The following is a 26,866-nucleotide window of genomic DNA, read 5'->3' as shown; positions in this document are numbered from 1 at the left end:
ATTTATTTATTTATTTGGTTGAAAAAATTTCCGCCTCCTCCCTGCCTCCCATTTCATTCCCTCTCCTCCTACCCCACTCCTCTCCCCTTCTCCCCACTCCTCTCCCCCTCCCCCTCCCCCCACTCCATTCCCCCTCCCTCTCAAGTCTGAAGAGCAGTCCAAATTCCCTGCCCTGTGGGAAGTCCAAGGTCCTCCCCCCTCCATCCAGGTCCAGGAAGGTGAGCATCCAAACAGGCTAGGCTCCCACAAAGCCAGTTCATGCAGTAGGATCGAAACCTAGTACCATTGTCCTTGGCTTCTCATCAGTCTTCATTGTCCGCCATGTTCAGAGAGTCCGGTTTTATCCCATGCTTATTCAGTCCCAGTCCAGCTGACCTTGGTGAGCTCCCAATAGATCAGAGCCACTGTCACAGTGGGTGGGTGCACCCCTCACGGTCCTGACTTCCTTGCTCATGTTCTCCCTCCGTCTGCTCCTCATTTGGACCTTGGGAGCTCAGTCCAGTTCTCCAATGTGGGTCTCTGTCTCTATCTCCATCCATCAGCAGATGAAGGTTCTAAGGTGATATGCAAGATATTCATCAGTATGGCTATAGGATAGGGTCATTTCAGGTTCCCTCTCCTCAGTTGCCCAAGGTACTAGCTGGGGACATCTCCCTGGACACCTGCTAGCCCCTCTAGAGTCAAGTCTCTTGCCAACCCTAAGATGGCTCCCTTAATTAGGATATATACTTCCCTGCTCCCATATCTACCCTTCCTTTATCCCAACCATTCCATCCCCCCAAGCTCCCCCATCCTCCCCTTCTCACTTTTCTCACCCCATTTCCCCTTACCCCCATCCCACCCCACCCCCAAGTTCCCAGTTTTTGCCCGGCAATCTTGTCTACTTCCCATATCCAGGCGGATGACGATATGTTTTTCTTTGGGTTCACCATCTTATTTAGCTTCTCTAGGATCACAAATTATATGCTCAATGTCCTTTATTTATGGCTCGAAACCAATTATGAGTGAGTACATACCATGTTCATCTTTTTGGGTCTGGATTACCTCACTCAGGATAGTGTTTTCTATATGTATATATTCCACACTTTCTTCATCCATTCTTCCATTGAAGGGCATTTAGGTTGTTTCCAGGTTCTGGCTATTACAAATAATGCTGCTATGAACATAGTTGAACAAATGCTTTTGTCATATGATAGGGCATCTCTTGGGTATATTCCCAAGAGTGGTATTACTGGGTCTTGGGGTTGGGGAAATTTGGGAGCTACTATAATATATTAATGTAGGTAGAAGTTCAAGTTTTATGTCAAACTCCATATGAGACATATAGTTAGAGCATGCTAACCCAACAATTCAATAATTTCAGATTTTAGAGCACTTCAGATTTGGAGATTAAAGATGCTCAATTGACAAAGCCTGTCCAAAGGTCCCCAAGTCCAAAAATCGCCTTAGTTACTGTTCCATTGCTCTGAAGAGACATCATGACTAAGGCAACTCTTATAAAAGAAAACATTTAATTGGGGGCTTACTTACAGTTTCAGAGGGTCAGTCCATGACCATTATGACAGGAACCAGACAGGCATGGTACTTTAGTAGGAGCTGAGACCTGTATATCCTGATTTACAGGCAGCAAGGAGAGAGAGAGAGAGAGAGAGAGAGAGAGAGAGAGAGAGAGAGAGAGAGAGAGAGGAGAGAGAGGAGAGAGAGAAGAGAGAGAGAAGAGAGAGAGAGAGAGAGAGAGAGAGAGAGAGAGAGAGAGAGAGAGAGAGAGAGAGGAGACGGGACTTGATATGGAGTTTTGAAACCTCAGCCTCCACGCCTACTGACACACTTCCTCCAACAAGGCCACACCTCCTAGTCCTTCCCAAACCAGTTCCACCAACTAGGAACCAAGCCTTCAAACATGAGTTCATGAGGGATCATTTTCTTTTAAACCATGGCAGCTCCAAGCCTTGAAATCTTTCTATTCCCAGGCATTACAAATAGGGCATGTTCAACTTATTTTTAAAAGCTGGCTTATTAGGTAATCTCCCTTGCCCACAGCCCTGACTACCTGAGTTCCATCCCTGACTCTGGCATGGTGGAAAGACAGAACAGACTCCCATCCATAAGCTGTCCTCTGACATTCATGCATGTGATATGACATGCACGCCTTCACACGTGTGATATGACATTCATGCCTACTTACTTGCATGCAAATAAATAAATGCCAAATTTTAAGAAAGAATTAGAGAGAGAATAAAAGAAATGGGGAGTATATGAGTAAATCTAATTTTTCTCCAAGTTTTGGATATGACCATCAGTTGTTCCATCTCCTGGTGTTAGAGGATATGGGGAGCTAACTGTGCTGTCTGACTGGCTGTCTGGTGGCTGCTGGTTTGTGTAGTTACTTTTTTGTTGTTGTTCTTTTCTGACCACCAAAGCCACTTCTTGTTTTAAAGGAAGGTACTGGAAAGTGTTTGGCATATCGTTTTCTCAAATGGACTTGTTAAAGCTAGAAAATCAGCATGCTGGAGTAAGATGAAGGAGTTCATAACCAGCACATATTCCCAGACTAGCCAGAAGGGTAGGAATTGCTGTAAGAAGGGAAGAACATTAATTTTAGGGTAATTCAATTATTAAAATATTTCTTTCAACCTCCTTCATAAGTGTAGCATCCCTGCTTAGAAATAACTTGAAATCAGTGTAGCATGAACAAGAAAATAATCTGAATGAGCCACAAAAAAGCAAATACCTAACATAATAGATGGGAATGATAGCGGCTCAGAACTGGGAAGGCTGGGTCCAGTGGCGGGATCTGCCACACTGCCCAGGGCAGTAGCCTTCCGTTGAGGGTGCGCTCATGTCTCTAGCTCACTGGGTTGTGGTGAGGGTAGGTGAGCGTGTGATTAGAGATGGCCAGTGCCTCAGGCCGAGGATGGCACCAGAAGACAAGAATGAAATCAGTAGGGAGGTGATCCAGCCAGGCCTGGGTCTCCTTATTGTGCTTCAGCTCCTCTTCTGTCTCCTTGTTCTTATACAGTGTTTTTCATCACCATCACCATCATCTTCATCATCATCATCATCATAATACATAACTCTGAAAGAATTAAAACAAGCAAAGATGTTGTTTTTCCCTCAACCTGCCTGGTCACATTTTATCCCACTCCCTGAAGATGTTTACTCTTGACAGTTGGGCTTTGAGCCCCGTAGGCTTTTTGCTATGCATCCATTTATTATAGATTATGTTAGTCATCGATATATCTGTAGTGTAATATTGAAAGCTGAGCTCAATACCACCTGTCTGTGCAATGCTTTGTTGCGGTGATGGTATATGTCAACACCAGTGGCATTTAAAATGCCCACAAGCCATGCTCTGTACATTTTAGCATCATCTCTCTTAAGTGCACTTTATGATTGGTGATGTTTTAGAACCTGTTCTATCTACAAAGCCTGGCTTAATTAGCCGCATCTCATTCTGGACATTGCAATTGTTCCTTCACTGTCTTTTTGGGCCTCAACCCTGACTTTCCCATTGTAAACAATGCTACAAAGAACCTCGGTGTGTGTAGCTATAGGACTGCCAGTGAGAAAACTCCCACAATTATAGCACCAGGCTGCGAAGCACGTTCGCTTTTAACTGACTCTTATTATTTCTACCAATGCAAAGTTGGGAAAATTATACCCAGGGCAGGAGTCGCCATTCTACCGCTGGCAATACTCTGTCTTTAAAATCAGTCTTGGTCTTTGGAGAATGCTATGGTATTGAGAAAGGAATCTTGGGCGATACACAAAGCCCACTCCTGAGCCACAATCTTAACCCTTTAGAATTGTTTCTACCCTGTGGGTAAATATATATTTTATATGCATTTCCCTTGTTTCTAAGAATTTGAAATTCTTTTCTATGCTTACAGGTGAATTGTGCTGTAGTTGGGCTTGTGTCTTCTTGCTTATTTGTAGGTGTGGTATGCATAATTTGTTTACAGCTCTGGCCTTTGGTTATACTGTGATGGTAGTCATGGCTGCCTTTCAGGAAGGGTTTGTGTAGAGCCACGTTTAATTCTGTCTCCAGTTTGATCTTGTGATACTGTATATACTGCCTATGACTGACAAGCCAAGCACCTTTGATAATCATACTAATTGACTGGGTTTTCAAAAGAGATTTTCAAATCAGGACTGGAGAGATGCCTCTGTGGTTGAGAGAACACTTTCTACCCTCCAGGGGACTTTGAGTTGGGTTTTCAGCACCCATGTCAGGTGGCTCACAATCATGTGTAACTCTTGTTCTAGAAGACCTGATACCCTCTTCTGGCCTCTGTAGGCACCTTCACATATGGTATACATGCATACATACATGCATATGTACATACATACATATACACACATACATATAAACATGCTCCATATATATTTATATATACAATTTGTATATATTTATACATACACACTAAAATAATATATTCAAATCAAATGCATTTTCTAATGTATTAAAAATCAAAGGTCCTTGTAGGGGAGACCCAGCCAATCACCTTGCTAGCAGGGGTCGTTGTCTCCCGAGGATATTTTTTACTTATAATGATTGCGGGTGTGCTCCCAGCCGCCCCTTCTGCTTTTCTGTTCTCCGCGGGAACCTCTGGTTCTGTAAGTCTATTTTCCCCATTAAAACTGTATATATTTTTACAATCTGTCTGCATTCATTTACGCCACTACACCAACAGGTCCTTATAAAATATATGGTTTCCTAACACCTGAACATGAATTGGTGATCAACCAATGCAGAAATAATTGTCATCATTATATAAGTGTCTCTTCTACACTGCTGCTTTATGAACATCAAGAGCAAGCCAGTGAGCTGAAGTCTCATCTGAACTCCAGCCCTGATTCTGAGGTTGCTGGGATGATAGGGTTTCTGTGTTCTGACAAACCCTGAGGCCTGGGCCTCCACGGTGGGCCCAATAGCTAGTGAGATCCAGGGTTACCAAGAGGCCTCTGAGACTGTTCAAGCTTGCCTTCACAATGAGAGTCTCTTGTTTTTCAGAGGAACCAGAGAATGTGAGTTTTAAAATGAGATGCTCATAATTCTGTCCATGAGCCTCTTAAAGGCACTATTTCTGCATCTCTTGACAATTGAGAAGGACAGCCTTGTCCTTTGTTAATTCAAACACTGGAGTAGCCCCAGCCAGCCAGACACAAAACCTTCCAGTTTCTGCAGGAGGGCCGTACTGTTTGGGGGAATGATCCGTTGCTGATGGAAACAGTACTGGGGGATTTGGAGAATAAATTGCAGTGCCTGTCGTCAGCTTCGAGCATTAAAGTGCAGTGTAAAGTACAGCTTTGGCTCGGAACAGGGCTTCACACTTCTGGTCCAATAGGTCACAGGCATTAATTCTTGCTAGAGCAGCAAGTCTGGGAATCCTGGCAGGTGGAGGCTGTAGGCGCGGCCCATTCCCTGCGGTTCTCTGAAGCTGTCTGGTGTGTTGGTACCACATGTGGGCGAAGTGAGTGGAGGGTGAAAGATTATGCTCGGAGGAACTCACACGAGGAAAGCTATGCCATTGTGCCATTCCGTTCACTTTGGGGGCCACTCTGGTTGTTATGTCAGCCCTCAGCTAGTTAAAGGGACCAAACGGCAGGCTTGTTTAGGAGGACGTTTCAGAATGTGGTGAAGTGAAGGATGTGGTGGGCACATGTTCACCCCGGAGGCCTCGCTAGCCCTGTCCCCACTGCTGCCACCTCTTCCTCCCCCTCTGCTGCCATTTAGTCTTAGAACTCATTTGGGAGGACCCCCAAATACGATCTGTTTATCGCCACATGGAGCGAGACTATGAAAGGCAAGGCTGTTAAGAACACCAATTGGAAACCCAAATAAACCACGGTGTCCATATTTCAGATGAGAGAGAGGGCAGACATGGGAAATTTTCATGCCAGGCTAGAAGGAGATTGTTGTTATCAGAATGTGGGATCTTTGATTAGACATTTCCTGCTTGGTTTTCATGGGTCTCTGACTCAGACATTGTTGAAAGGTAGCATTTCTTCAGTCTTAGCTGCACAACCACGGCCTCCTTCTGGAAGAGGAGATTCCTCTGAGGCAAATAAAGGGAGCTTACACTGTCAGGCCCCATTCAATGGGCGGGGTCAGACCCAGGCTTTGATTCTGTTGGAACCGGCTTATCTTTTCCCAAGTCCTCCCTCCCCGAGAACTCAAAGTGCCTTTGAAATAAACAGTATTTAAAAGAGCATGAAAGTAAGAGTGGAGAATGAAATCTGTAGCCTTTTGTGTCGTCGTGTGGTGCGCAAGCAAAGGGACAGGGCTTAGAGCGAGCAGTGAGTGTAAGGAACCACGTGAAGGCGCCATCCACCTAGCCCCCCAGGTACACGGGCAGCAAGGTGGGTCACGTATATTCAACCGGCTAATGACTTAAAGCCAGTCATTCTTGGCCAAGTAAAGTCTAAACTTAATTTTTGGAAAAGCTTACTTATGAATTATTATACATATATATTGTATTGTTATCAAATGGAGATAAAAATCTTTCTGTGAGCGAGGAAAGACATGTTTGGACCCTAGATTCTACAATACCCAGGAGTCACAATATTTGCAATTATGCTATTTAAGGAATTTTACTCCCGGTGAATAAATCGTTCAGAGAGCCAGGTAGTAAGTTAACTGAACATAAGGTCTTGATAGAGTCCTTGCTTAAAACTTTGCATTTCAGGAGCTTGCTTAATGGGATAACTGCTGTGTTGGGAGAATGCCCCCTGTTGGTAGTCTGTTGTACTACAACATGTAAGCCCCTCTGAGACACTCTTGAAAGCTCAGGTATTGGTCAGAACAGCTTTTGTTTCTGTTAATGTCCCATTGGGAACACTAGTGGCACAAAAAAATAATAAATTTCAATTATATTTCAATACCGATCAACAAATAGAGGTGTTGTCTTTCTGTATAACAATGAAACAATCTGGAGAAACAAATGCGTATGTATTCCCGAGTCACTGAGTCTAGTCTGGGGAGCTTGTCTATAGGTGTGCTTGAGTGCTGATAATAAGCAAAACACAGCTGCTCTGTAATAAGGGGAAATGGAATCAACCGAGCCCGGAGTTGACCGATGAGTTGTGCTACATCTATACAGTGGGAAAGACTATGCAAGCTTTCTAAATGAAGCATAGCTACAGATCCTCATGGAGAACACAGTCTAAGCCATATTTCAAACTTTTATTACATTTACTGATCATGTGTGTGTGCGTATGTGTGTGCGTGTGTGTACATGTGTGTATGCTCATGTGTGTGTACGCTCGCATGTGTGTACGCTCACGTGTGTGTATGCTCGCGTGTGTGTGCATATGTGTGTGCGCTTGTGTGTGCATGTGTGTGTGTTTGTGTGTGCGTGTGTGTGGATGTGTTTTCGCATGTGTATTTGCGTGTGTGTGTACATCAGTGTGTCAGTGTGTGTATGGAGGTCAGAGGACAACTAGCAGGGGTCAGTTTTTTCCTTTCTGTCACATCTTTCCTGGGTCATCAGGCTCTCCAGAAAACATCTTTATCTACTGAGCCATCTTGCCAGCTGTAAGCCATATTGTATCTAAAGGCATAGAAAAACCTGGGAAAACAGTCCTTTGCATAATAAATTAAAAGGAAGAACAAGTATAACTGTTGATTGCTGCTGATAAATCTAGCACCTTTTCGCTACTTGAATATGCTTTTACTATACATATTGTAACATACACATGGTTTTTACTATATAAATATTATAATGCATATAATATAAGTTATCTTATCTTAAATAAATAGAAATGTCTATCTGAGACTTGAAATCAGAAAACAGGGACTAGGTACGGATGTCACCTCTGTTTCCCCATGTAAGTTTTAAATGAATGATTGATAAATAGCACAAAGCCATGTGATGAATACAACGAGGATCCTAGTCAGAGTTACCTAATGCCTCCTATTTAGGTAGCCACTTCCTAAACAGAAAGTTTTTATAGGTTATTAAGTTATATAAGTTCCTCGTATGCCTGTTAATGCTAGCAAGAATGATTCGCATGTAAGTTATGCTCCTCATGCGGGTGACAAGAAGAGAGGTAATTTTTCTGAGATGAAATCGAAATTGTGTGTCATTTTCCTGGTTTCACTTTTAAATTAAATTTAAACTTTGCATTTAAATTTAAGTCATACATTTCTTCCTTCATTTGTTATTTATGAAACACATACTCTATGGTAGGCTGAAAGGTTTGCGGCAAATTCACAATTTGTGTTTGCAATGTAAGATGCAATTGTGAACTGAGGTGCATAATCCCAAATATTCTCCTAAATATGCATGTGGTATGTTAACTATGCCAAAGTGTTGGAAATATCCTAATTGCTAATCTAGTACAATGCTTTTATATAGTTTTACCAGCCAAAATTGCTTATAATCTGCCTTAGATAAGACTGAGCCAGAGATTTCCACAGCCACGCACCTCCCACCCTCCCAAAGCCTTCAGTGTAAAACGTTACATAAGAGCCTTGAGTTGTAAAGGACGACAGACACTTGACTCCAAGATGATGCTTTGAAAATACTGTGACTGGACGATGGTTTCAAAAAGCCTTTCAGCCTTCACGGAGTAAAGGCTTTTCCAAGAAATATGTTCCTAGAGGGTGCTAATAACAGTCTTGGAGCATCCTACGTGTGAGGCGCAGCCGAGGGCCGCCGCCTTTACTCAAGCGACCCAGAATCTGCTTGGGTTTGGGAATCGGTTCTTCTCATTGCACTGGAGGAGTTCCTCCGATTCGCCTTTAGATGAAATTGGGATCTCTCTGAGAACTGATAATCATTAATCCTGTCTTAGTGTGAAAGCATTTGTCCTTTTGATCCCAGATTCTGAGCGCTATGATTCAAGAAAAGTAGTGACAAACTGAATAGAATGGAGATTGACAAAACTAGACAAGCCTTCTAAACTGCGTGGTCTCCATGCCTGTAGACAGAATGTAGATGTCAAATTGGGAGTATTCCAAGAAGGCAAGTGGTCCAGTTCTTTGGGGCTGAATTTTTGTGCCCATGAATTTTATATGCCATGTAAAATAGGCTGGCCTGCAGCTTATATACTATTTCTCACCGAAGAGATTGCTGCATTTACTTAGAAAACTTCCTCCCACCCCTCCACAAAAGCAAAATAGTTTTCTCTCTACAAAGCAATGGCTGTGAAACAACATTCAATAGTGAATTATATTCATACCTCTGTTTGGCACTGTTAGTTCCTTCCTGTGTGGAATGGCAGTATCAGCACCTGCCTCAAGGGGGCGCTCACTCATTAGATGTGATAACTGCATGGGTGGTTGGATAGTACCATAAGTGTCAAGTGATTATCATTAAATCCCAGTCCAGAAAATAGGTTGAGCTCATGCCATTTCTACCCGGTTGCCTCGCTGGGCATGGCTGAGTGACTCTGAGGGGAGGTGAGCATCAGAAATAGTGCCAGGTGCAAGGCTGTGTAGGAACTGTTCAGGGTGCCAGTGTTTAGAAACTAGCGTGTCCTCAATAGCACTGCACATTGGTGAAGAAGCTTTTTGCACATTCCACAGGCTCCAAAACTACAGCGTAAAGAGATGTGAAGTATTAGAGGGGCTTTGTCTGGAGAGGACTGTCTAAGGTTGCTTTTTGAATGAACATTGGATGTACTCAAGCTACAAATTTAAAAACCTAGACTTGATTATGTTACAGGATGTCATCCAAAACCAACTTCCTAGAAAATTCATTCATAGTTGGGCAGCGGTGGTGCACACCTTTAATCCCAACACTTGGGAGGCAGAGGCAGGTGGATCTCTGTGAATTCAAGGCTAGTCTGGTCTACAGAGGGAATTCTAGGACAGCCAGGGCTGTTACACAAACTCTGTCTTGAAAAAAACAAATGAAAAAAAAAAGGGAAAAGGAAATGCATTGGTTTATACTTTCTTCTTATTTTCTTTCTCCAAGAAAACATTACATTTCCTGCTTTATCTAAGTTCTGACAGTGTCTTAACTCTTCCTTCATAAATGCTGTCCACTTGCTTTCTCTCAAGTCCTGAAAGGGCAGCCCACAGCTCTTAATGATTTTAACATTGGTGGGCGGTGGCGCATGCTTTTAATCTCGGCACTTGGGAGGCAGAGGCAGGCAGATTTCTGTGAGTTCAAGGCCAGTTTGTCTTCGGAGCAAGTTTCAGGACAGCCAAGAAATCCTCTCTTGAAAATCCAATCAATCAGTCAATCAATCAATCAAATCATCTTAACATTTGAACAGCCTTATTAATATCAGAATTCAAGCTTAAATACAGAAGCTTCAGGTGGTAGAAAGCTTGTCTACCAAGCACAAGGCCCTGTGTTTAATCCCTAGCACTACGTAAACCCAGCATGTTGGTGCATTCCTGTGATCTGAAAACTAGGCTGTAAAAGCAAGAGGACCTGAAGTTCAAGGTCATCCTCATCCTACCTGAACAGTTCAGGGCAGGCCGGGCAGTGGTGGTGCACGTCTTTAATCCAGCAGGAGGATCTCTGTGAGGTTGAGCCAGCCTGGTCTACAGTGCAAGTTCCAGGACAGGCTCCATAGCTACACAGAGAAACCCTGTCTCGGAAGAAAAAAAAAATAGTTCAAGGCAGCCTGGTTGGAGATCCTGTCTCAGAAACAAAGAGGTAATTTCAATTTCTAAATATATTTAAATACCATTTATCCTCTTATTCAAATTCTTTTAATTCTCATTCAACCTAAGGCCCTAATTCTAAGACAAATACATTTCAGACTGAAATGACAAAGGGTGTCTGTGAGACACTCTGTTACATGATTCTTTTAAACACAGTAGGCATCCATAGTATCCAGCAGCAGGAGAGAGCGCTTTGCTCTAAATAAAGCCTTAGTACAGGCCTTATTAACTGTATTGACTGTAGAATTGCCATTTTAGGCAAACCGAGGTCACTGAATGGAGAAATTCAAGACTGACTCAGGCAGTTTGGAGGACCAAGAGCCAAGGCATGAGGCAAGCGTGCCCTCCCAGTCATGTGTCCTTGCTGTCTCCATGTAAATAGGATCATGTGGCTGTCTTGTGTGCTGATGTTTATAATCAGTGGCTTCCACTGAGACAAACTCTATCCAGCTGCTTATGGTCCCCTGGGAAGAAGGTCTCAACGGGAAAGGGGCCAGATGAATAGGAGCAAATGACAATGGAGCCAGGTACAAGCGGGAATGGTAGGTAAGAGGGAGATGCTGGAAGCAGCCTCCAGTGTGGGGTTTTAAAACTGTGCTCTGGTGGTTGCATTAGGAGTAGAGAAGGAAGCCCCACTGGGGCTATGGTCATGTTGCAGCCATTTATTTAGAACATGTCAGTAGACAAATAAACATGGTTTACGTAAGAGTAAGGATTGTCTAAAAAGAGCAAATCCTGACAGAGGAAGGGCGGAAGCCAGAGCCCTGGAAATGTGGACCAATCATCTGTATTCTGAACCTCGTTTCCTGGAGTGCCGAGGGCCAGCTGGTCCCTGAGAAGCCAGCTAGAGAAGCCCCTCACTGTTGCTAGGTTCAGAGTGCCCCCCGAATGCTGGAAAATGCTGGTTGAAGTCGCTGGCCCAGTGTCCCCAACCACAATCCCAGATCACTGATCACTGTGCGAGAGTTTGATCAGCAGAAGGTCACAGGCCACAGTGACGTGAGCACCTGTAAAACTTGAATATTTGGATGACTAGGTTTGGTGGGTGGGTGGGGCAGCCATTTAATCCAAGCTTCCTTTCCCGGGGGCTACACTGCTTGCAGTGCCAGCAAAACATTGGCTACACTCATTAATCCTAAATGTTCAAGGGCGGGAGCCCCGCTGACGTCATATCCGAATCTAAGCTAGCAAGCCGAAGTAGGGAAGTAAAGGCACGGAGATGAAATAAGCCAATCACAGAGTCCAGTGCTTGGTTCTAGATATAAGCAATCTGGTTGATCTCAAAAGTAACTGCTTCAGCTGCCTCAGCTTTCCATGTTGAAATCAGAGATGATAAGTCCAGGTTTCTACAAGTTTCCGTTTACTGCCAACTTGGGCTGAGAGGTTTATTCTGAGTAGGTTTGGCTTTTGAACATTTTATATACAAGTTGATGGATTTTCTTTCTTCCTTCCCTCCCTCCCTCCCTCCCTCCCTCCCTCCCTCCCTCCCTCCCTCCCTCCCTCCTTCCTTCCTTTCTTTTTCATCATGGAGCCGGTTGAGATTTGCTTTAAAAATGACTAGGAGAATCCTACAGCCCTGGGCGAATTGGTCTTTGGGTTTTCAACTGAGATACGGTTGCATTTATTTTTACCTCTTCTTAATAAACCTGTTGTAAAATGGCTGTGGTCAGAGCAGAGTCCCTGGCAACTGGCTTTTAAATGGTAACCTCTGGCTATCACAGGCAAGCTTGAGAGATGACAGCAGGGGAAGGTTCATCTACTCTCCTTTCTGCAACAGACGGATCGTGTCCGTTTTAACTGAGGCAAGGTGCCTAGTAAAAGCTTAAAGAGCAGTTAGAGGTTAGGGGTATGGGGTTGAGGTGGGACTCTGCTAGAACTCTTGCCTAGCGTGGTGGAGGTCCTGATTTAATTCCCCAATCCACAGTTTTTAAAAACTAAACCTCACATTCAGATTAATTTGCAGAGGATCGAGCCTAGGGAAGTCATTTTGTTCACCATCAATAGCCAATCTTTTATGTAAGGAGCAACTTTTAAGAAGAAAATGGAGCTTAGTGAGGAGGATTCCTGACAAATTGGCTCCTTTTTGATGTTCGTCCCTGAGCCTTGAGTCTTAGGAACCAGCAGAGGGGTTGAGCAATTGTGTTGGCTGCACACCGCTCATCTTTACAAGATGCCACTCACTTGGTAACCTATGAGTCCCTAGCAGGGATGGGAAAGGAGGTCACTGCCAGTATGAACCCTGTTAGGACTGTAACTGATTGTAAATAGTCCTGGGGGAAGAGGAGAGTCGCTTTAGAGTGAGGTAAATTAGCAACATACAAAGAAATTATAAAACAGAATCAGTGATCTTAAAATAAGTCCAGGTTCTTGCAAAGCAATGATGTCTTGTTTTCTGTAACTGAACGGAATACATCTTCACAAATAACCATGGAACCACTTAGTGTTAGGTAACAGTATGTGAGTTAGTCAGAACGTGTTCTTATCCTTAAATATACATTTAGTTTCTCTTTATAAATAATTTTTATTGCTTTATCAGGAAAAGCAAAGCAATAATGGACTCCTTATGGATGATATTTGTGTTTTGTAATTTGTTGGCTTTTTAAATTGTCACTTCCAAGAGCAGGAAAGGGAAAATGAAATGACACGACTCACCCATCCTCACAGAGAAAGAAACAAAAGGAATGTACTGAAGCCCTCCCCCGTGCCCCCTTTACATTGTTAAGCCTTGCCTCTTATCTCCCAACAGAGGTAACCCCACTCCTTGTCTCTTTTGAGACTGCCTGAGAGTAAACCAGAGTGGTGTCTTTCCAAAGCCCGATGACTAAGAAGTGGGAGAAGCCTCCCATTAAGTTCTCTGTAAGGAATTCCTGTCAGCGGTCCCTATTCTCAGGCTTCCCCGTGTGGCTTAGCTTAATGCTATTACAAGAACATAAACATTTGAATCCGAGTTTTAGAACACAAAGGGGGCCTCCGTTTTTGAAAAAAAGTTATTTATTTAGTAGTAGTATTGCTTTTGTAGCCAACCATCTTTTCTGTCAGCTGGTCTGGCTAGCTAGCAGCCTTCTGATGGGAAACACTGAAAGTGGCTGCATTCGAAGGGTGACCTTAGGTGAAGTCCTGGGGTGGGCAGGCTTGATTGGTGTATGGCTATGAGTTTCCTCAAAGTGCTATGGCTTACAGGAGTCCCGTGGAATATAAACCCTGCCAAGACTTTGGACTTCATTACTTCCCTGTCCTCGACAAGTACAATTTAATTGAACATTAAGCAATTTGATCTCTTTCACCTAATAAATCGAGCAAATTCAATAAACATAAATCCCGCTAATGACAGAGCTGACCCTGGCGGAGCTGAGCTCATCAGCGTTCACGGTTATGACTCTCAATGGAGTTTGCACCACAGATGCTTGTAGCCGAACAAAGCGCTTACCTGATGCTCGTGGTCTGGGGAGCGCAGGGAGCAATTTTCCTAGGGTGTCGGAAAAGAGCAGCTGTGAGCAGAACATGGCTTGGCGGATAGAGCACACCCCAAGCCCTCTGCTGGCTTTAGGCCTGCTAGGCTAGAAACTGTGGTGTTCTGGTCAGACACAAAGGAGTCCTAATTACAGTTTTTCCTTAGGTGGTTCTGAGATCTCAGTGAAACTACGCACAGAAGATGCTGTGTGTGGCTCACCAGAGCTCCAGGGCACATGGCTGCTCATTTTCTTTTTCCACATGCTCTCTGCAGTAGACAGGGTGCACGTCCTTCAGTGTTAACTTATTGCCTCCTTACTTGTCTGGTTGTTTAGTTGGTTTGGTTTTGATTTTGGTACAGAGCCCAGGGTGGTCTCGAACTCTTGATCCTCTTGCCTTTGCCTTTAGAGGGCTGGGATTATAGGCGTGTTCCTTCACACCCTAGTCAGAGGCTGTTTCCTGTCTGCGGTACCTGCCCCTCAGAGTTAGCTTTTCTCTTCTTCGTTTGCTGGTCACAGGATGAAGTGTAAGGTTTCCCTTTTTCCTTCTCCTCTCCTAAACGCCACCCTGCCCATGTGATTCTCACCCAGTTCAAGCTACTGTCAGGCTCTAGTTGTATAAATGAAAGAAGCAACGAGTGAATCACTTGAATGTAGCTAAAACAGAATGGCCCGAGTCTTATTCTACAGAAAGGGGAACTGAAATTCAAGGAAGCGGGTCCAGACCAGCAGCTATGAAGAAAGGAAATTCAAGTGTATTGAGCCTGTGGACTCTAATTCTTTTATTCGGTGTGTATGTGTGTGTGTCCGTTGTAGTATCTGTGTGCGGGTGTGGTTGTTATGGTGTGTGCTATTCTGTGGGGGGGGGAGAGGTGAATGGGTGTGTCTACTGTATCTGTGTGTGGATGTGGTTGTTATGGTTTGTGCAATTCTCTGTGTGTGTGTATGTGGGGGGTGAATGGGTGTGTCCACTGTATGTGTGTGGATGTGGTTGTTATGGTTTGTGCAATTCTGTGTTTGCATGTGCATGTGTGGGTGTGTCCGCTGGTTTTGGTGTGTGCAATTTTATGTTTATATGTACGTGTGTGTGGGTGTGGTGTGGTGTGTCTAATTTCCTATCACAGTTTCATGCTTTTTAACTTCCTGGAAGCAGGCTAGCTCCCTGCTGATCTCTGGGCAAGCATTTCTTCTCTGAAAAAGACAGACATACAATGCAGGACAGTTCTTACCCCTACCCACTAAGTCCTTTCTGTCCCCTTCCTTCCCTAGCACAGCACGGAAGAGTCTAAGATGATCTGTTGAGAAAAAGTTATAGCCTTTGCCATTGCAGTTAAGGGAAAGTTTCCATCGCACTGAGGCTAAGCAGCCACTGTGGGAAATGCCCGCTTCCCTCCTCTCGCTCCTAAACATCATCGTTGATTAATAATGGCTTCTTAAACCTGTAGGAAAAAACACCTGGCAGAGAAATCGGAATGAAATGTGACCCCTAACTTCCTCCAGAAGACCTGGGCCTTGCTCTTCTCACATAGACACAGTTTAAATTTCATTGCTCAAAACGTTCAGTCCCAGCATGTGGAAACCCAAATCCAGCTGCTGCTTTCTTTCTAAAAGCTGGAGTTAGTCTACCTCGGACAAGGGAAACTTTGCCTCCTGGTTTCTCGGATGCCAGAGTGGCGCTGTGACATGTGACTGTCCAGAGCAGCCCCACAGATGTGTCTGTCATCAGGCATGGGGCTTTCCTGCCAGGGTGCAGTAATATGCTTCCCATTGCTTCTTACAGCAGGGGTTCCAGACCCACAAGCTCCAGGGGAGTACTTTAAAAAAAAATTATTTTTTCATTTGAAGTGGAAATCAAAACAGTACCATCTGCCCTGTGAATCTGTCGTGCCAGGAAAATTATTGTGACCAATGGCCTGGATCTGTTTAGACCACTTAGCGGTGGTGTCCCATGCCACCCCATGTGTCCCTTCCATCGCTTTGACCTAGAGCTGAGCATTTGTGCCCAGGGAGGTGGGGACTGCGTGAGGGGAGAGCCATTGAGGTGTTAATATTTCCATTTGCTATTCATTTCACATTTCTCTTTGGCTAAATCCCCAGATGGAAACATTCGGCGGGGTAGGATGGAGGCTCAGAAAGGAGGGCCCTCAGAATCGGCTAAGGGAACCAACCATGGTTCTGCACTTAGCACCTGACACTAGATGATTAATTGTTGCTCGTGTGCATGAGAAGAGGAAGTTTTGGAAAGCAGAGACGTTAAGGACAGAGTTTGCTGTGCTTGCGCCCGGAGTGAGCTGCAAGGAGAGGAGTCGAGGTTCTCCTGGCTTCTCCTGGGAAGCCGTCAGGGCTCTGCTATTGGTCACTGTACTGCAGCCAGCCCTGATTCACCCACGTCCCCTACGCTAGACCCCGGCAGTGACTCAGACCTAGGGATGACCACACCTTCAAGCTAGAGTGTCCCCCCCCCCGCCCCCTCGGGGCTTGGGATGCTCATGGACCAGGACATGCCAGAGATTTGCCTATCCTCTGATCCCAAAGATGACCTCTTACCCATACCTCATTGTAATGTTCTGAACTAGCTGTCATGTACCTGGTCTATAACTGCAAAGCAGCCAGGCTTGTTGCATGGTGAGATCGGCGAGTCTAATATAAAGTTCTATTGTTCATAATCTGCCACATGTAAACACATTTGCCAAGGCAATCACCCAACTTCTGCCTTGTTAGAGAGTGTTCATGAATGTTTTTTCTCCACCCAGCTTCCTCCACCTATATTAAATTCTCCAGATAACCTCAGAAGGGAAGCAACAAATGCCTGGAATTCGCTCTTCCGTCCTTCTAATTTACTGCAGCCCTCTTTGCCCATAGATCGCGCTCAGTTCAGACATTCAGATTTCTGTGTCACTTCCAATTGTCTCTTTGAATTGCTAGCTGTTTCCAGGCCTTCCATACAGGTTTCTGGATTTCTCTTAAGAGAAAGAAAAAAAAAGAATAACTTCCATATTCTTGGAGCACCAAACTTTATGAGCGAATTTGTAACACTATCTCATTTTTCATATGACTAACATATGAAGATAAGAAGATAAGACTTACCTCTCTGGAGAAGCTGGAGAGATGGCTCAAAGGTTAAGAGCACTGGCTGCTCTTCCAGAGGACCCAGGTTCAATTCCCAGCACTCATAAAGTGGCTCATAGCCACCTGTAACTCCTGCTCCAGGGAATCTGATATCTTCTTCCGACCTCTACAGGGACTAGGCCCACATATAACAAGCAAACATACATGCAGGTAAAGAATTTATACAATTTGTGTGACAGATATAAAAACTGAGGCTTGCCCAAAATTGGTAACTAGGAAAATAAGCGGCACAATGAACATTCCAGCTCTGGCTTCTGCCTCCAAAGTCCATGTTCTTTCCGTTCTCACTTTACCTTTGACCCTGGCCAAGAACCAGAGAGGGGCATGATCAGAGGGCAGGAGAGATGACATACATGGATTAGGAATAGACCTGTCCTTGTTCCCTGTCCTGTGTTGGGCTGAGGTGCAAATCTTCTGCTACAAGACGAAATATGCGACCTAGAAGTAATGTTTTGATATCTGATCAAAACTGTCTTGAAGCTTAGCATGCGTATTAACGACAGTGAGCTGCAAAGAACAGTGAATCCTAGATAGACTGCCAAGTGGCCATGCGTGGCAGGAAAAGGGAAGAGAAGACCAGGCAGGCTCAAGACTACCAGTCCCTATCTCTTTCCAGCTGGGTCAAATCTGGAAGCTTCTTTTGGAAACTCTTAGCTGTGTCTGGCCACAATTTAATCTCTCTTGTCTGTCCTTAAAATTAATCCAAAATATTTTTTTCCATAACGTAAGTTGTGTACATCTGCATAGCTGTTGTTCAAGCACGGCCCTTCCAAGCAGCTGGTTTTGGACACGGTCTGTCCTTAATTTTCAATCCCACCTGAGGTCTCTCCTTTGACCCTGAGAGGGGTGAACATTTGCAACTGTCAGTCACCTCATTGCCTTGGTGGAAGAGAGCCCAGGAGTGAAGCCAAGCAGCACCGGCCAGGCCTCTCTGTGTCACTTGACATCCTTGTACCTCAAGTCTCTGTGAGACTCCCTAACAGTTGACAGATGTCTCAGGGGAGAGCTCTCTGCCATCTCTGTACTGTGTCTTCTAAACTGAGTATATGGGGTTCGCTTTTACTATCCACCCTTGATCACACTATGGCTTGACTATAAAATATTGAAAGACATTCCCTCTTTGAGATGCACAGCAAATATATATGTGTGTGTGTGTGTATAAACTTAAAAAAAAGTCAGGAGGGATGACCTCAGCTCTTAAAACTTGTAAACATTTGAACAATTCTGCTCTCAAAGGGAAGGCCCCTGATGCCTTTTCAAATGTTCAGTAGAGCTGACAACAGTTATGTTCTGTTTGAAGCAGGGGTTTTGTTTGTTTGTTTGTTTTGTTGTTGTTGCTGTTGCTGTTGTCGTTGTTTGAGTCAAGAGTCTTATTCCTGGCTCTGTTATTTCCTTAAAGAGATCATCATTTCATCTCATAGCATGGCTCATGCAAAACGTTGGGAATGTCTGGGGTCTGGATGTTGTTTCTGGAATATTTGTGTGAGAGGCGAGGGGTTGGGGCAATGGGACTCCTCTCCTGCACCCTCCCATGGCGCAGTGGGTTCGGAGGCTTTTCTGTTCCCTGGTGCTAGTCGCAGTGTGTGAGTTTTGACTCTTCACCCTCCATACAGGGCTGGAAGCAAGCTTTGACAGGTCATGCCAGCTATTTCCTTAGAGTTAGACATTTGCAGAGAGAGGGGGAAGAATGACTGTGTGTAAGAGACAGCGTACGTTCATGGAGGTCAGAGCACAACTCGTAGGAGTCTGTGCTCCTCTTGCTCCATGTGGGTCCCAGAAGTTAACTTAGGTCTTCAGTCTTGGTGACAAGCACCTGTAGTAACTGAGCCTTCTTGCTGGATTCGGTGTTTTTCTTTGTGTATAGGAGGAAGCAAACTAGAAGCCTTCCGGGAAGTGTTACCTTGGGTGACTGTGGGGAGGATGTCAGTCCAGTCCCAGAGCCTAGTACCTGGCTGCTCCTAGGCAGCATCCTGGAGGAGCAGTTGACCTCCAGGAAACTCAGACTTTTCACCAACTGCTAGTTATTATATTTGGAAAATGCATTTTCTATAATTCATGCATTCGGCACATGAAAGACTTCTCTCCAGATTTTCCAAACAACCGCTATTAAGTGTAGGAAAGAGCCTGACATCACATCACATCACGGCACGCATTTAAATCACAGAGCCCCCTGGGAGTGGAGAACCAAGATTCCACTGGCTTGGCTGGGGAGTGGAGGTTAGGAATCCAACCATTTGGGGCTGGTCCAGTTTGGAATGGGGATATGACTACGGGGAAACGGCAGCTGACTAAGGCCCAGTGTTCCAGAAAAGCTGTAGGAGATTGCGCTTGAAGAAAGCTCTGTATCCTGCTTACTGACTTTAGGTCCGGGGCAGCTGGGCACCGGCTGAGATGTGACCTCTCCATGCTTTTGTGTCTGCATCAGTAAAATTCGGATGAGAACAAAATCTGTCAGAGTGGCAAATGCTCTGGTGAATTGGGTGTTAATTACGCTTGCAGCAAAACGTGATGGAGCAAAGCAATGTGCGGTCGGGTGTTTCTTATTGCTGTGCTCACCCTTGCTGTGATGGCCATCATGTTGTAATCATATTCATAGGGCCTGGTCTTACACAGTGTCTGACAGTCAGAGGAACAGCTGGTCAAGCTGAGACTTCGCAGATGCTCTTGTATCGTGTTATGAACACCAGTGATTTGCTCTCCCTTTTTCTTATGGACATGAGGTTTTTTTCTTCACTTACTACATGAACTATTCTATTTCTTAGATTTTTTTTTTTTACATATTAAGATTGGATAAGCTTCCCTTCCAAGAAGCCTGCTGATTCATTCTAAGATGAATTCATTCTTTCCCTGCCCCTTCTTCTCCTTCTCTATCTCTCTCTCTCTGCCTCCCTGTCTCTCTCTTTTCCCTATCTTTCCCCTCTTTCCCCTTATGTGTCTATCTGTCTGTCTCTCTCTCCCCCGTCTCTTTCTCCTTCTGTTTCTGTCTGTCTCTCTCTCTCTGTATGTTTTCTAAGATGGGTTTTACAAATCACCAGCTCTTTCAGGTCATTGTTTGAGAACCTTATCTACACTCTACCCTAATATTCAGTATGTGCTTGAGCTCGGCTCCCACAGAGGAACTCCCACACACATTCCAGATGCTTCTGGATGGTGTGAGTGATGTCGGGCTCACTGCTCTGAGATGCAATGTTTGTGTGTGTGTCTAATGTAACCCAACAATGTCCTTTCCCTCTCAGATGACTATGCACAGCTGTGCAACATCCCCGTGACGGGGCGACGGCGGCCATATGGACGGGATGCGTTGGTGGACTTCAGTGAACAGTATGGCTCCGAGACAGACCCTTACTTCATTCAGGATCGTAAGCACAGTCATTCAGTCATGTTAAGTTAAGCTGTGGATCAAGATTACTGAGTGTTTTCAAAATATGATCCCTGGGAAATTGTTCCAAATACAGATCTATGGGTCTTGGTCTCAACCTACTCATCAGAATATCGGGGTAGGGCCAGAAGGCTGGGTTTATAATCCCCTTGAGTTACAGAGCCTGCTGCTTTGGCTAGGAATCACCGGATTCCAAAATGAGTATTGCAGAGGATGGGGATAGTTGTCTTTATTTTCTTTAAAGTAATGAAAATGATCTTATTGTTATAACTGCTATAGCTCAATCATTTCTTTTTATATTAAGTCATGGTCTAGTTCCATTTCCCTACAAGGAAATGCCAAATGTCCACCATGCCAAATTGATCTTTATTTTAGAGTGGGTGGTCAAAAAAAAAAACACCTTCTTGGTCAGAAATGGATTTTTAGAATCCACTTGTGAGGGGATTTATTAAGTAAGAAGTGATGCATGCCAGCTTTTTCTGGATTTGTGAGCAGAGCTTTTAGGGGAGAGGCAGGAATGAAAATAATGTCCCCTCTAGAAAGGAAATGCCCCACAGCCTACGGGGACAGAGGGTCCTGTTTGACGAAAGGAAACACAAACTGTGTTTCCATAGGAGAGACATCTGTGCTTTCAAACTGAGAAGAGTGAGGTCTGGAAACCCAGCAATTCAGAATGAAAGATGGTGGCTGGCTTGATGGTAAACAACCTTGTAATAGAGATTCAGGGACCATCCCCATCTCACAAGGGATGCTCCTCCCTTGAGCAGCTGTACCACATTCTCACGCGCTGGGTCCTTGTCGACCATAGGCTTTGGAGTTAGGGCTTTAGAGGTGCTTCAGAGTTGCAACATACTGAAGTCTTTTCTTGGGCGGGGGTGGGGGGATGCTGTCACCAACTGGGAGTACCACCTAGAACTTTGTAGTTGCACTTGGGATTATTTCCACAGAGTCAAAGGGTCGTTTCCTTCTTCTCTCACATACAGTTAGGGAGGCAGACACTCTTTTCTCCTTCTGTTCTTATGTGAGCTCTTTGGTTGACTCTAAAGATCCAATAGTACAAGTGCTGATGGGAAAACACAAAGTTTAATTGCACTTCCACACACATTATGTGTTTAATTACATTTCACAACACAAGAGCACACTGCTTTGAGGCTTCTAGACAGTGAGCAGTAAATTTATTAATGAAGGACAACACAGACATATTTGATATCACTATAGGATGGTGAGTTCTGTCGATCCCCCCCAAGAGACTTACCAATCGGGGGGGAGGCACCTAGAAGTTAGTGGAAGGTGAAAGTTACTTCCAAGAATTTGTTTACTCAGGTTTCTGCCTCTCCAGCTCCCATCCTCCCTGACCAAGTCTGCTTTCCAGCTTAGTATGTGAAGACCTTCCCTCCTTGACGAATCAGTGTGGTTGGGAGGAAGAAGAAAGGACAATCTGAGTAGCATGTTCAGAAGCAAACAGTTTCTCAGTGACTTCGGCTTGAGAGACTGAGTATATGCCAGTTAGGGACAATTCTGAGATGACGCCCTTGACTTCTTCACAGGATGCTGTGTTCTAATCACCCTGCAGAATTCAGGATGCTATGGTTCTGCCATTCCACATACCTATATGGCCCCTTTCCAAGGTCAAGAATAATACAGGGTTCTAGAGAGTTCCCGCTGTCCTTTCCCAGGCCTTCCCAAGGATAGCTACTGTTCCCTTCCTTACTCTTGTGCTTAGTAGCCTTGCTTTCTTAACTGACAAGACCTGATCCTGAGCCACTTCATGAAATGGGCCTGAATATAGCCACAACCCCAGGACTATGTGCTTGTATGCACATCTCAGTGAGGGCTGGAGATCAGTAAACCTTCTCCTTAAAAAGAACAGGGGAGAAATAGCCAGATCCAAAGAAAAGTCTGCAAATCCAGAAATAACAGGTAAGTCTGGAAGTGACCCTGAAACCCACACACTCGTGTGTGTCACCTTTGCCACAGTACCGTTCACATTCTAGGACTTTGCATGCTGGACTATCCTGAACTCCCCTTCAGTGCCAACATGCATCGAAAGCCCCTTTTCAGTTCACAGATATCAACATACATGTTGGTGTCACACATAGGGAGTTGTCATGTGGGCTTTGACCTCCGGTTTTGATTCCACAATGACCTTTAAACAACTTGCATGTGAGAAGCATCTCCCCAGTGCCGCCCCCCGCCCCCGCTCTCTGACTGGTGGGTAGCAAGGACTCCCTGCTCTGCCACTTTCTGTGGCAGAACCACACTGAGTAGCCAGGAACGGGAGAGGAGCTAAGTGAGAGTTCTCATCACCTTCATGGTGTGTGGTCTCCGTTATCTTCAGTTTGAGCGGCATTCCCCAAACTGGAATTCATTAATGCAGTAGCCACTCTCTGAAAGACTAGCTGTGGTAATGTTTTAGACTTCCCAGGCCACACGGCCTCTGTTGTAGCTACTCAGCTCGGCCATTACATCACATAAATGGCCACAGAGGCCATGAACATGGGTAGTGGATGGAGTTGCGTTCATTTACCTAAATAGGTACCAGATCAGATTTGGGTCAGGGCCTGCCCACCTGGTTTGGAGTCCTGAAGGTGTGTTGTGGGAGGCCTCGAGTTCCATTTGTTAATGGCACATTTTAATTCCTGCAATAAAATGTAACCTTCCTACTGGGGACAGTGAAATCCTTTTGCTGTCGTTGAAATGATTTGCTGTGATACACTGGGTTTGAAGACTTCAAGATTTGATTTTTTGTTTCTGTACTTCTCAAATCAACTTTATGTGTCTGCTATTTCTTCATGGCCTGTTTCTTTCCCTCTTTAGATTTTGGCCAGGGGCACTCATGGATGCATTTTTTTTTAAAGTGGTCCTTTTAGAGGGTTTCTATGCAAATTAAGACCTTTTGGCCCTGCATAGCAGCAATATTTTGCTGCCCCCTGCAGTTCCATTGGAGAATTACCTCAGAGGCCCGGTAACGCTCAAGGTTCCGCTGCAATTTCTTTAAAGCCCCTTTGTGGCCAGAAGGTGACCGTGACAGTGTGCTTACTTAGACCATTATATTACTTATAGTCACAGCTTCTTTCTCTGAGAGGATAGCTCAACACTTCCGTGGTTGGTCACGTTGTTTTTAGGTTGTTAAAACGTCTAAAGTATAAAATGAGTCAAACAAGAGTGTCTCTGTTTCGTCCTTTATTAAAGCCTTTTTGGCTTCCTAAACATAAGTATAATGTGCTTTCCTGTTTATCAAGATGCTTTGAATCACTTCCATGCCCTCCATCCTGTGGGCCTTTGTAGAAGGCTCACTGGGAAGCCAGAGAAAACAGACCCCAGGGGCACAGCCAGGCTGGCTCTGCTTTGTTTCTGCAACACCCATTGCGCATCCTCAAACTTTAAAAATGCCTGCTGAACACTGCTTAGGAATTCCACTGATCCCACCCCTAAAGGCTTCCTGATGTCTGCCCTACCGAAATTTCACATTGACACATTCAAAAATCCCACATTTCCCAATTGGAAAGAAAAACTCAAATCCATGCTTTTTTTCCCCTCAAAACTTAAACTCATCCTTATTTTCTACATTATGTGATTTTAGTATAAAGCATTAGAATTAAAAAAGTGGGCTGGCCCATGCAAAATTTTGAATTGTTTTATGCTTAATAATGGGTATAGGTATACTTGATAGTAAATTCTAGAGCTAATGTTAATGTATCTAAAACAAATATATATATATATAAACTAGATTAATAATAATAACAACAGTGTAATGTGATTTTCTATAGGGAATGACGGCGACACTTCTAACCTGGCCCCTGCCTTGTCCTTTGCAGGGTTTTTAAATAGCTTTGAGGAATTACAGGCGGAAGAATGTGGCATTCTCAATGGCTGTGAAAATGGTCGCTGTGTGAGGGTCCAGGAAGGTTATACCTGTGATTGCTTTGATGGGTATCATTTGGATATGGCCAAGATGACCTGCGTCGGTAAGAATGAGGGTGTCTGATGGAAGGCTTTCCCCCTAGGATTCCCTGTGACCAGCTCTGATCAGCTGAATGTAGTTCAGATAGACAGTGGGGGTTGCAGTTTGGGAACATGAAAAAATTCTAGAAATATGCATTAGGTATAATTATTCTTCATGTTATAGAACTATACATAAAAATAGTTAAGACAGTCAATGGTGTATTCTGTATTTTTATTTTTACTTTTGAGACAGGATTTCTCTGTGTAGCTTTGACTCTCCTGGAACTTGCTCTGTAGACCAGGCTGGCCTTGAACTCACAAAGATCCCCCTGCCTCTGCCTCCTAAGTGTTGGGATTAAAGAGCGTGTGCTATCACCGCTCAGCCTGTTTTGTTTTTTTGTTTGTTTGTTTGTTTGTTTTTTTTTTTTTTTTGGTTTTTTTTTTTTTTAGACAGGGTTTCACTGTAGCTATCAAGCCTGTCCTGGAACTAGCTCTTGTAGACCAGGCTGGCCTCAAACTCACAGGGATCCACCTGCCTCTGCCTCCCGAGTGCTGGGATTAAAGGCGTGCGCCACCGCCACCAGGCTTTTTTTTTTTTTTAATCACAACTAAAACGCAGAGTTATCACCCCATTTAAAAATCCTTATTGTTTCATTTCCCTCAGGGGCAGAGACTGAAACCCTGGGCCTTATGCATGCTAGGCAAGAACTGTACCATGAAGCTCTGCCTCTTACCCCCTGCATGATGCTAAATATAGAAGAAAGGGTAGAATGGTTCGCGTAACTCTTTTGACTTTTAAATTTAAAGTTTGATGGTTCAGTAAGTAATAGTTTCCCTGAGTATATGAACAGCTATAAAAGAGTGAAGCATCTAGAAAATAGAGAGCTTCCCAAGCGATCAGTGTGGATGAAAACATTCAACTTACCAGTCACACTGTCGCTTGTCCATATAAAATGTCAAGCTGACAAAATGGTGACGTTCTATTGAATCACAGGGCAATTCTAGACTCTCCATAGTAGTCTATATTAAGATCTAAAAAAGGCTTCTCTTGCATATTGAAAAGTGGTAAAAATGAGGAAACTGTCTGGTTTATGTGGCCAAGAGCTGTGGGCAGCACTCAGGTGCAGATGGTACTTGCATGTCTCCGACTAGCTGACCCGTGGTTTGGTTTATTGCAGATGTAAATGAATGCAGCGAGCTGAATAATCGGATGTCTCTCTGCAAGAATGCCAAGTGCATCAACACAGAAGGCTCCTACAAGTGTTTGTGTCTGCCGGGCTACGTACCATCTGACAAGCCCAACTACTGCACGCCATCGAATACCGCTTTGAATTTCGACAAAGAGGGTGACTTGGAGTAAAGGAGAAGCTATGTAACCTATGCCCATATACTCTGCACTGTGTATAGGAAAAGGAGAGATGTATACTTGACACACTACACCTAACCCAGAATGGCAGAGACAGAAACAACATAGAGTTGAATGAACCCCATAGACCGTGAAGGGATGGAGCTGGAACCTGACGGGTGTGACAGACCAAATGGACATTTCTCCAAAAATCCAGTATATATAGTCTGTTCATATGTAAAATTCAGTGGAGTTGAAGAAGAGGCAGGACAGGGCTGTTATTTTAAACAGAGGTTGTATTATTATCTTGTTTTGATTTTTTTTTTCTTTTTTACTATTGCTTAAATTTGGCTTTTAAATGGTGGTGGAGTTGTTTTATGTGATTTTCTTTTTGTTGTGCAGTTCCTCGGCTACCGTTTTGTTCTTCAGCGTTAATTTCAAGTTCAAACATCTTTGGATAAGATATTGTTAAACTGTATTATAGATGTTCTGACACAGGGCTGTGCTATTCTTTGGTCTGGAGCCTTTAAAACCAAATTGTCTGTCCTGTGGAGCAGGCAGTGATTGTCAAGCTTTTATACACATTTGGCATGGGGGAGGGGACACCTTTATTTTCATGTATTGCTATATCGCCTATCGATCGGATCGCTTTCTTTGACTAAAATGGGAGAACTTCTTAACATATATTAGTATTGTGATGCGTAAAGTCAACCCAGAGAAATTTAAAAACCTGAACACCCCCAAAATATTTACCATTGTATAAGAAAATAAAATCACCATTTTTGTAGAAAAAAAAATCTGTGTGTGAACGAACAAGTCGTACACCCCCCCATCCCCATTTCCCCCAGCCTCTGTTTCTTAACTAACAGTCGTCTGTCTCTTTGTAAGTTAGGACTAGTTAGCTACTGTTTCAGGATGATAATTGTCCTCGAGTTCACACATTGGAGTGCTGGGTCCTGGTACTTTGGGATGTGACTCTTTGGAGAGAGGATCTC

General features: G+C 44.1%; 1 protein-coding gene across 7 annotated transcripts in view; it reads left to right on the top strand.

The window, feature by feature from the left end:
• Positions 1–26,658, top strand: part of Ltbp1 (latent transforming growth factor beta binding protein 1) — a 390,073-nt gene extending 363,415 nt beyond the window's left edge. For all 7 annotated transcript variants that reach the window (XM_057775307.1, XM_057775298.1, XM_057775281.1 and 4 more), the window contains 3 exons: positions 20,439–20,561; positions 24,400–24,549; positions 25,705–26,658. In XM_057775307.1, coding sequence (XP_057631290.1) covers positions 20,439–20,561; positions 24,400–24,549; positions 25,705–25,886 — 455 coding nt within the window. In that variant the 3' untranslated portion in view covers positions 25,887–26,658. The remainder of the gene's footprint in view (positions 1–20,438; positions 20,562–24,399; positions 24,550–25,704) is intronic.
• The last annotated feature ends 208 nt before the right edge of the window (positions 26,659–26,866 follow it).

This window comes from Chionomys nivalis, chromosome 1 (assembly GCF_950005125.1).
Source record: "Chionomys nivalis chromosome 1, mChiNiv1.1, whole genome shotgun sequence".
Classification (NCBI taxonomy): Eukaryota; Metazoa; Chordata; class Mammalia; order Rodentia; family Cricetidae; genus Chionomys; species Chionomys nivalis.
The sequence above is the reverse complement of the archived record's forward strand: the minus strand, read 5'-3'. Positions and strand labels throughout refer to the sequence as shown.